The following is a 9,021-nucleotide window of genomic DNA, read 5'->3' on the forward strand; positions in this document are numbered from 1 at the left end:
GTATAGATATGAGTAGGCCATTTTGGAGACCGAGCTCCATGGAGGATTTTATTTTGAAAATTTCAAATTTATAAATTTTTAGTTTCAATTTTTTTTGAAAAGAAATACACATGTATGCAAGGATGTAATGTGTATGTGTGATATTTTTTAAGATGAAATATCTTGAACTGCGGTTGCACAAAAAAATCATGGACTTTGAAAATGAACAATATATATACTAAAAAGCCTCAGATTTGTCTCTTTTGTGGGGCTCTCCACTCATGTACATTATGTATTTATTAGGTATATGTGTATAATTTTTCAGATTTGCATTTTGAAGTTTTTAAATTAGGCCTCCATTGAGCTAGACAAATCTTTTATCGCCGTTTCGAAAAAGAAATCTCAAATCGACCGAAGTAAGCTTGGGTCCAAATGATTATTCAGAGTAACTACGAGGGTGTTTCGACAAAACGCCATGGGTCATTTCCTCGTTCGATCTGGGCCGCAAATGCTCTGATCAAACGGCCGCCTAGCCGAACAGGAATCAGGGAGAGCGAGGGGCAGCAGATCGTCGCCGCCGCAGGCCCGCAGCCGTCCCGCATCGCAGTCGCCGCCGCCGCGTCGTGCCAGCTTTGAGCGAGACGAACCGATGGCGGGCACCGCAGCCGTGTACCGGAGGGTCATGAAGGCAGTGCAGAAGCACGTCGGCGGGAGCGCCGATAAGAAGCACTTCCGCGAGTTCGTGGCCGCCGAGTTCCGCAGCCCGGCCGGCACGGAGGCCGACGCCAGAGCGAGACTGCGGCTCGCCGGGGACTACGCGTACCATCTCACCAGCATCCAACACCAGAAGGTAGGACCATTTTTTTTTCTGTTGTTACTTCCGGTTAGAAAGGTGTGCTTACTTGTGTTCGACGAAATGCTAATGAAGACCGGTAGTTCGTGGGAGTTTACTGTTGTGGCTAATTTGGGACTGGGTTATTTTAGATGAAAGACTCTAAATGAGCCCGGCTTTGAATTAACAAAGCCATCAACCGGCCAGGAATTACAACACTCTTACAAGTACAAACCAAATCGGCTAAACTGATACAATGGGGCAAACTGGAAAGCTAACAACAACATGATCCACTACAAGCATCCTAGGGTAGGGAATAGAAAGAACAAAGCTTGAATGCAGATGCACTCCTCACAATTGCACCAAAGAAGAAATGGCAGATGCGGCAAAGCTTGGAACAGCCAACCATCACAGCCGGACAACAGATTGTGCGACTAGAGGAACACAACATCTTCCTTCTCTATTCTGAAGGGGAACCCTATCCCCTCGCCTTGGCTCGAAAGGCGCCATGAGCCCGAGAGCTAGCAGGATGCCATCCTTGACGCAGCCACAGATCGACCACCCTTAATCTAGCACACCTTGCTAGCCGCACCGCCACTGTCTAAGAACAACCAAGAGGAGCTGGAGAGCTTCCAGGAGCGCTCGCCATCAAACGAGGCAGCCATCACTGAGAAGAACGAAGATCAGCAAGAGCGAGCAAGGCAGCCGGCTGAGTCGGGCCACAACTGAAGGTCGGGTGCCTATGGCTTCCACCATGCCGCCACCGCCAGAAAAGGGGAACCCATCCTCTTCCGCCCGGATTGAGGGCGCCACACCACCGGAATTGGGCGACACGAGCCGCCATCGGGGAGCACTATTTAAAAACATGCAGACACCTTCGCCACTCAGCTCCTCCACACCAACTCGAAGCCAGAGTACTCAACCCCTCCACCTGCAACTCCTATTTTCCGAGCACCCGAACACCCCAGGCAACGCCTCCAAAAAGGGCACGGCGCACATGGCGCCACCGCCGCCCAATTCGAGAGGATTTTGGGCTTTCACCCAGGCGTGGGGTCGGGGTGGGGAGAGGGGACCTCAACGGTGCCTCCATGGAGGAAAACGGCGACCAAGGCCGTCGCCACCGCCGGGACAGACGGGCCGACCAGAGTTTCCCTCGGTCCCCGATGCACCAAGGCGGACAGTCGAGATCGCAAGCCGCCAAGTGCGGCGGGAGAGAAGTTGCAGAGGGGGGAGCACGCACCTCCAGATCTGACGCAGGGGAACCGCGCCGTGACCAGCTCCTGCTGGCGACTCACCGCCCTGCGGTCGAGACTCTAGCCAGCCACCACCAGTGGCCGCTGTCTGCCGGAAGATGCCGCCGCCATGCCTGCTGCCGGCGACTCACCGCCCACGCGGTCGAGACTGAGATATTTTGGATTTGCATTTAGCTGATCGACCTGTCTTTCTATACTTTTCATATGTGCTAATTGTTTTGCCCATGCAACAAAAAAGTTTAGCGTCCGAAGTGTATTAGAATAGACAACAAAGCTTATCTAATTCCTAAATTCCATGATGCAACCTCGTTAGATCACCATTTTAGAGCGATATTGCTCTGGCAGTCTAGTTTGAATGGTGATATCTAACTAATAGAATTTGCGTTATAAGTAAATGATACTATTATAATACCAGAATATGCTCGCTTTATTACTGATTTCCATAACAGAACCTATTTTAGATTGAACAAGTCATTCACATGATCACATCCTTGTAATAGTGGTCATAGCACCCTTGGCTTTTCATGCACCGTGTATTCCACTAACTGCAAAATATGCTTGATCGTCCAGGAACTGCTATTCTCATACAATATAGCTGTGGATCGATCTGATGAAATGAAGAAGATATTGAACAAATCTGCTGCCAGTGTAGGCCTTCAGCTTCCAGATGTCTACCAGCCTTGAGAGCTTGGGCGACCCGTGGTACTGCTTTTGGGCAACTTTGCTTGAGTTACAAATTTCCAGTTGTTCTGGATAGTTTAGCGTGCTATAGCTGTAAGCAGCTGTACTCTCCCCAATAACGACCAGTGGCATTGATTCTCTTGATGCTTTGTACTACCTTGTTCCATGGCGTCTGCTTACCCTTAAATTACAAATTCAGCTGTACTCTTGAAGATAAGTTATGTGCATCCATCATGTTCGTGTTGTAATTTGCACAAATCTGAATTGTTGTATGGTAGGTTGCTCCTTTCTGTTTACCCTTAAATTATATATATTTCTGTTATTTATTTTTGTGAAGTACTCCCTCTGTAAAGAAATATAAGAGTGTTTAGATCACTAGTGATCTAAATGCTCTTATATTTCTTTGTGGGGGGAGCACTTCATTATATCATCTGACCTGCTTGAGTTCATCAATAGAACTATTCAAACTCTTCTCTTGCTATGTCAACTTTTGTCATGCAAGGTCAACATGCCTTAGAGTTAGGAACATCTAATAATGTAAAAATGTACAAACAATGTTGATAATACTTCGGTTCATTACACTCCTTAAATCTTTTGCTGACGTAATTGAATAGTCTTGCACTTTGCCTTTTCTATACATTGTAAAGAATGATGCCAACTCACAGTGGCCATATCTATAGACAAATTCCTAAACATATATGAGCGATACTTATCAGCTCATGTCTTTCAAGGACTGGGCGGGACTTCTATCTGGGGTGTTACTTTCTTTAGCATCGTCCTGAACTATTTCATCCTCAGATATCGTGTTGGCTTCTGTAGATGTCCGTGCGGAACTTGTATTTGAATTAGTAATTTCCTTAGCATCGTCCTCACTAGTTTCTTCCTTGCATGCTGTGGTAGCTGCTGCAGATGTTCCAGCATCTTCACTTCCTTTTTGTGCCCAAGCTGGAGCAAAAGCCACTGTTTTGTTGCCATTGTTCCTGTTCTTGTCATAAAAACCATCTTCAAAGGAACCATAGTCTATATTCTGCAATACTGTTGGAATCTGTATCCCCCCTACGAGTACTTCTTTCTCTCGCATATCTGTATCAATCTTTTCCCTTGTATTGGTCACGTCCAACCCAATATATGGAGTGTAGAACCCAGCTTCCAGTGCACCCTCACCTACATGTGATCGAAAGTCGTTCAGTGGAGGAGGGATCTTGGTGAAGAACACTTCGGCAAAGTTTTTTGTAATGCTCTTTCGGTAAGGGTTATCCTTCTTGTCATAATTGTATCTGAAGTTTTCGTATGTTGTCTGCAGAAGTTGTAGTTGACATCAGTAAAATTATGCAAGCATATTAACATAAAATACAACAGTAATATGCATTGCAATTAACTCCTACACAACTAGACATCACAAACAATCCACTCACGTCCTTATACGGTGGGTACGGCTCTGCCCCACTTTTTCACCAGGGCAGGAAACTCACATTTTCACGCTGTTTCTACTTAATCAACCAAGGCAGGAAACTCACATTTTCCTGTCCCTGCATCATGGTATATGGAGCAGCTAGTTCAAGAGATTACACCTATGAGTATTGTGTAGTGTACTCAAGTGCATTACTCCAGTTACAGTTAGAAGGACTAGAAACTACAACAATTATCTAAAATTGTAGCAAAATGACCTAAATTTTACCTGATTAGTACTGATCAGATAGAGATGCAATACTGTTAGGCCACCGACGAACCATACAACAATTGAAGTATAGATGATTAGCACAAAAGAGTAGACTTCCTTGCGCAAGGCCTTCCAGATAGAGCCGCCGTTGTCTTGCATTTCGCCGTGGACATTCAACCATGAAAAGATTAAGACGGATATGCACAGGAATGTCGATGTGGCGATGAATAGAAAGAAGTAGCGATAGTTTCTCTGCAAGGCAAATAAAAAACGTTGTGATTATGATGGGCCAACTGCAATTGAGGCCTTGAAAGTCAACTAGTGGGATATAGGTTAGGTATAGTTCAGGACTTAGTTCACAAATCAGTTTGCTTGTTCGGTAACCTTACCTGCAAATCTAGTCAGATAATGGAATACACTAACGACTTGCTGCCACTAGCTGTATGTTCTCATTCAACTTAATTGGTTAAGAAAAGTTCTGTAGTACTGTTACAAGCCCAAATGTAAATATCTTTTGTAAACTACATAGCTTTAGATATACCTTAACTTTGCACTGAAAGAAAACTAAGAGGTGATTAAAGGGAGTTAGGCTAGGTCTAGACTTTTACTCGGAAAGATTGTTTGACCTTTTCTCTTCCTGGCTCTTACTGAAGATAAAGTTCAATCAAGAAAGGTTAGTTTTTTTTTGCTCTGCTAGATGCTTATCATAATGATATTCTATATGACTAATGGTAGGGAATGAGCAATAACCATGTGTACTTACGAGTCCAATGCACTGGCCAACCCATGGGCAGTGGTGATCAAACTTCTGGACGCAGTTGTTGCAGATGGAGCAGTGCGAGGATCGTGGCGGGCGGTACCTGAGGCAGGTCTCGCAAAACTTGAGCTTCACCGTGAAGCCATTCACGTTGACATCCTTGGTCCGGCGAAACCTCATCCGTGGGGTGCCTCCGACGCTCCACTCCATAGATGGCGTGGCAGGGAGGTTCCGTTCATCAGCTTCAGGCGGCGGGGCTCTTGTGTTCCGTGGCACTATTCCTGGGTCCCTGGCCGATGTCATGAACAGGAAGAACAGGTCCTGCAATTTTTTTTGGCGAACATCATAAGGGTCCTACAGTGTTGCACCTGGTATGCATACTGGCAACTGGAATCGTAAGTTTGAAACCCCCGCCCTGTTGGTTTCAGCCTCAGGTCTGAAGGCTGGAGTCGCTGTTGACTCCGGCCATTCTGTTTATTGCGGGTATGATGGTAGAGCTGATGAAGAAGGTGCCAGGGAAGGTATGCAGACAGCAAGATGAAGACTAACCACTAGTGTTGTGATGATAACAATCAGTAGCGCAGCCCGGTGCATGTGTGGTTGCCCGTTGGAGCGGAAGAACTTGGACTGCATCTGGTAGCAGAAGACGATGGCTGGGCCGGCGACGAGGAACGATGACAGCAGCAGGGAGGCTGCGTCCGGCCCGAGTATAAGCCGTCCGCCGCACAGGAATACCTGCAGAGAAGCGAAGAATGATGTGTGGTGAGTACACTCTGCTCCCTCACACAGGTGAAAAACCTGGGGCACGAAACCTGCAGCTTTCATGAATCCCTGATTTAGCTGCACGGCTCCCATGGCGCGCCAAAGCTCTCTGACCACGGCACGGAGAAGAAGGCGAAGAGGGGAGTCGAGCAAGCATGTACGTACGTTGTTCCCTTTCCAGCTCTGGTAGAGCCGCTTGGGTTGCGGCGGGGACGACGACGGCTCGGCCTCCGACGGCACCATCATCTTGTCCCTCCTCTCGCTGCTGCTTCAGTCCTCAAGCATGGGGAAGACTGGAATTTTTCTGTGTGTGCCTGGCTCTAGTCGACAGGACGGGCGATGCTGCCGAGCGAGGCGGCGGCGGTGGGGACGATGGCGATGACATTGAGGCCGCCGTCGTTGGGATGGCCGCACGCCGCTGCTACGCTGGCGTACTTTTGCTGTTGTTTAAGGCGTGGTTGCAGGCAGGACAAAGTTTGGACTTTGGAGCGTAGAGGAAAGCGAGGGAGAAGTTTGTTTGTTTGCTCGTCCGGTTGGTTAGGCGCAGACAAAGGACAGGGCGGCGATCCCGATCGGCCTTGATGTGTACACTTGTCTTTTTTTCCTTTTCCCACGCACTTGAAATTATGCTCGCTAAGCCACGCAACGGCTACGATAAACGGTAGTATATGCCCGGAGATCATTTGTTCAGCAACACACAGCTTATACACATTAAGCCGACCCGCAGGGCCCGCATGTTGGATTCTAGAAACATCAGGCTAGCCATAGCAGGGTAACTTAAGTAGTAACTTAACACATCCCAAGACAATTTTGCTTATGTGGCAAGTATTTAATGAGGAGAGAGGTGTTTGGAGTACCATAATATGTTACTGTAACATAGCGCTTCTCGAGGTAAATTGAGTCTATAAGACAATAAATAAAACAATGTATGACACTACTACTAAGATACTTTGCACTATGGATGTAGTAACTTAGACTAGTGTCATATGCATGACACTAGTATAAGTTACTCCCCACTATGACCAGCCTCATGGACGGGTATGGACATTTTTTTGAAGTAAGCAGCGTTGTTGTGAAATAAGCACAAACGTTGTCAATTGTTTACGTTTTTGTAGTTTCTTTCCATTTCCTTCTTTTTGGAGGATTTTTATTGGATTTGTGGAATTCTAAAAACCGATGATGAATACAAAAACTTAGGAACTGGAAGTTCCATGAAATAGAAGTTGTTCCATTGCATCACCGGGGAAACTGAAAATCTCCCTTCGCGGGTGGAAAATGCACCATCCGTAAGAGTAGATTCTGATGGTATGGTGTCTCGACGAGGTGAGAAGATTAGAGGGGAAACACGAGACAATATTTACCCAGGGTCAGGCCTTCCTCACATGGCAAAACCCCACTCTTGGTTGTGTATATATTGCGGTTGGGGTGTACAAAGTATAGGTATTACCTAGAGATTTTGATTTGTCTATCGACTAGCTCGACCCCGACTTATACAAGATGCCAAAGCCCCTAGGGTTACAAGAACCGAGTCGGCTATGTTTGTAGAGGGGAGTCCTCCATGGCTCCGCCTTGTATTGAATGGCAAGGCTTCCAGAGTCTTCCTCCCCTGAAAGTGAACACTTGTCGCCGAGCTCCAACGGTCGGCCTACTGCCGGAGTCCACGAACCACTCTGGTTTTAATTTGTTGATGAAGATGACCAGCCGATGCAAGAGAGCTCCCCGTGTTGGTGGCCTCCGCGAGCCGAATTCCTGCACAACACATTTGAATTTCACGAGCCTAGACCGGACAAGACTCCCCACCTGGTCGAACCATGCCACCTGTCAGGTTTGACCGTTGCTCAACATGACATGTGGGATTGGGGCCCCACTCGGAGCACGTACCATCAATATTGCGGCTTGCGCCTCGATCCGTGCTGCATTAACAACCACTCCTCAACCCCCCTCTCCCCCTCCCCTCCCCCTCCTGCGCTTTAAGTGGCATTAGTGGGGATATGAAGAGATATGCTGCCGTGTGGGGGAGATTTCTGTGACACCCCCGACTCAATTGTGCACTAGTCATACACGTAAATACGCACGATCAAGATTAGAGACTCAAGGAAAGATATCACAACACAACTCTAGACACAAATTCAAACATAAAGCTTTATATTACAAGTCAGGGCCACGAAGGCTCGAATACATAAATCAGCGAAAGTAACAATATCTAAGTACAGACATAATTAAACAAGTTTTTCGTAAGAAGGCTAGCAAAACAACGACATCTAGATCGAAAAGGCGCGGGCCTCCTGCCTGGGAGCCTCCTATCTACTCCTGGTCGTCGGTCTCCACATAGTAGTAGGCGTTGTCGGTGTAGTAGTAGTCATCGACGGGATCAAGTGGCTCCTAGGCTCCGTCATTTGATCGCAGCAATCGGGTAAAAGGGGAAAAGGTAGCAAAGCAACAGTGAGTACTCATCCAAAGTACTCGCAAGACTTACATCAGATCTAAGCTAAGTATGCATCGGTATCAAAGAAAAGGGGATGTATCTGTGGACTATACTGCAGAATTGCCAGAATAGAGGGGAAGGCCTAGCCTATCGAAGACTAGCATCTTGCAGCATCTTGCAACAACAGAAGAGAGTAGCGTAACATATCATATAGTAACAAGTATATAATAGCAACGCCCAGAGATCCTTCCTCAACTCCCTGCGAGAAAGCAATCCTGGAGCTATCATATCCATTTATTGTCACAAGTATCCAGTTCTAGTTGTAGTAGATCGGGATACAACTCCGAGCTTCCGTTATCGTGGACACGGCTATTCAAATAGATTACTTCCCTGCAGGGGTGCACCAACTTACCCAACACGCTCAATTAACTCTGGTCGGACACACTTTTCGGGTCATGTCCGGCCTCGATGTTGGGTAACGTAGCAATAATTCAAAATTTTCCTACGTGTCACCAAGATCAATCTATGGAGTCATCTAGCTACGAGGGAGGAGTGGATCTACATACCCTTGTAGATCACGCGCGGAAGCGTTCAAGAGAACGGGGTTGATGGAGTCGTACTCGTCGTGATCCAAATCACCGATGATCCTAGCGCCGAACGGACGACACCTCC

At 47.0% G+C, this 9,021-nt stretch overlaps 2 protein-coding genes across 2 annotated transcripts; one reads left to right on the top strand and one right to left on the bottom strand.

Moving 5' to 3' along the window:
• The first annotated feature begins 489 nt into the window (after positions 1-489).
• LOC125508662 lies at positions 490-3,071 on the top strand. The gene is made up of 2 exons (XM_048673426.1): positions 490-829; positions 2,635-3,071. The coding sequence occupies exons 1-2, from the start codon at positions 629-631 to the stop codon at positions 2,746-2,748; spliced, it is 315 nt and encodes a 104-aa protein (XP_048529383.1). The 5' UTR covers positions 490-628; the 3' UTR covers positions 2,749-3,071.
• A 193-nt stretch (positions 3,072-3,264) lies between these two features.
• LOC125508661 (probable protein S-acyltransferase 4) lies at positions 3,265-6,514 on the bottom strand. Its single transcript, XM_048673424.1, has 5 exons — positions 6,090-6,514; positions 5,712-5,897; positions 5,169-5,483; positions 4,424-4,657; positions 3,265-4,042 (listed from the first exon to the last, which is right to left on the bottom strand). Exons 1-5 carry the CDS (start codon positions 6,168-6,170, stop codon positions 3,458-3,460), a joined length of 1,401 nt encoding a protein of 466 aa, XP_048529381.1. The 5' UTR covers positions 6,171-6,514; the 3' UTR covers positions 3,265-3,457.
• Positions 6,515-9,021: the final 2,507 nt, after the last annotated feature.

Source organism: Triticum urartu, chromosome 5 (assembly GCF_003073215.2).
Source record: "Triticum urartu cultivar G1812 chromosome 5, Tu2.1, whole genome shotgun sequence".
Lineage (NCBI taxonomy): Eukaryota > Viridiplantae > Streptophyta > Magnoliopsida > Poales > Poaceae > Triticum > Triticum urartu.

What these genes read in the sequence shown, in the direction of transcription:
- LOC125508662 (XM_048673426.1), top strand. Translation starts at nt 629, where the DNA reads ATGGCGGGCACCGCAGCCGTGTACCGGAGGGTCATGAAGGCAGTGCAG. An exon ending in CCAGCATCCAACACCAGAAG is followed by an intron (nt 830 to 2,634) that starts GTAGGACCATTT and finishes TTGATCGTCCAG; the next exon opens with GAACTGCTATTCTCATACAA.
- LOC125508661 (XM_048673424.1), bottom strand. Translation starts at nt 6,170, where the DNA reads ATGATGGTGCCGTCGGAGGCCGAGCCGTCGTCGTCCCCGCCGCAACCC. An exon ending in AGAGCTGGAAAGGGAACAAC is followed by an intron (nt 5,898 to 6,089) that starts GTACGTACATGC and finishes GCTTCTCTGCAG; the next exon opens with GTATTCCTGTGCGGCGGACG. An exon ending in ATCTGATCAGTACTAATCAG is followed by an intron (nt 4,043 to 4,423) that starts GTAAAATTTAGG and finishes CAACTTCTGCAG; the next exon opens with ACAACATACGAAAACTTCAG.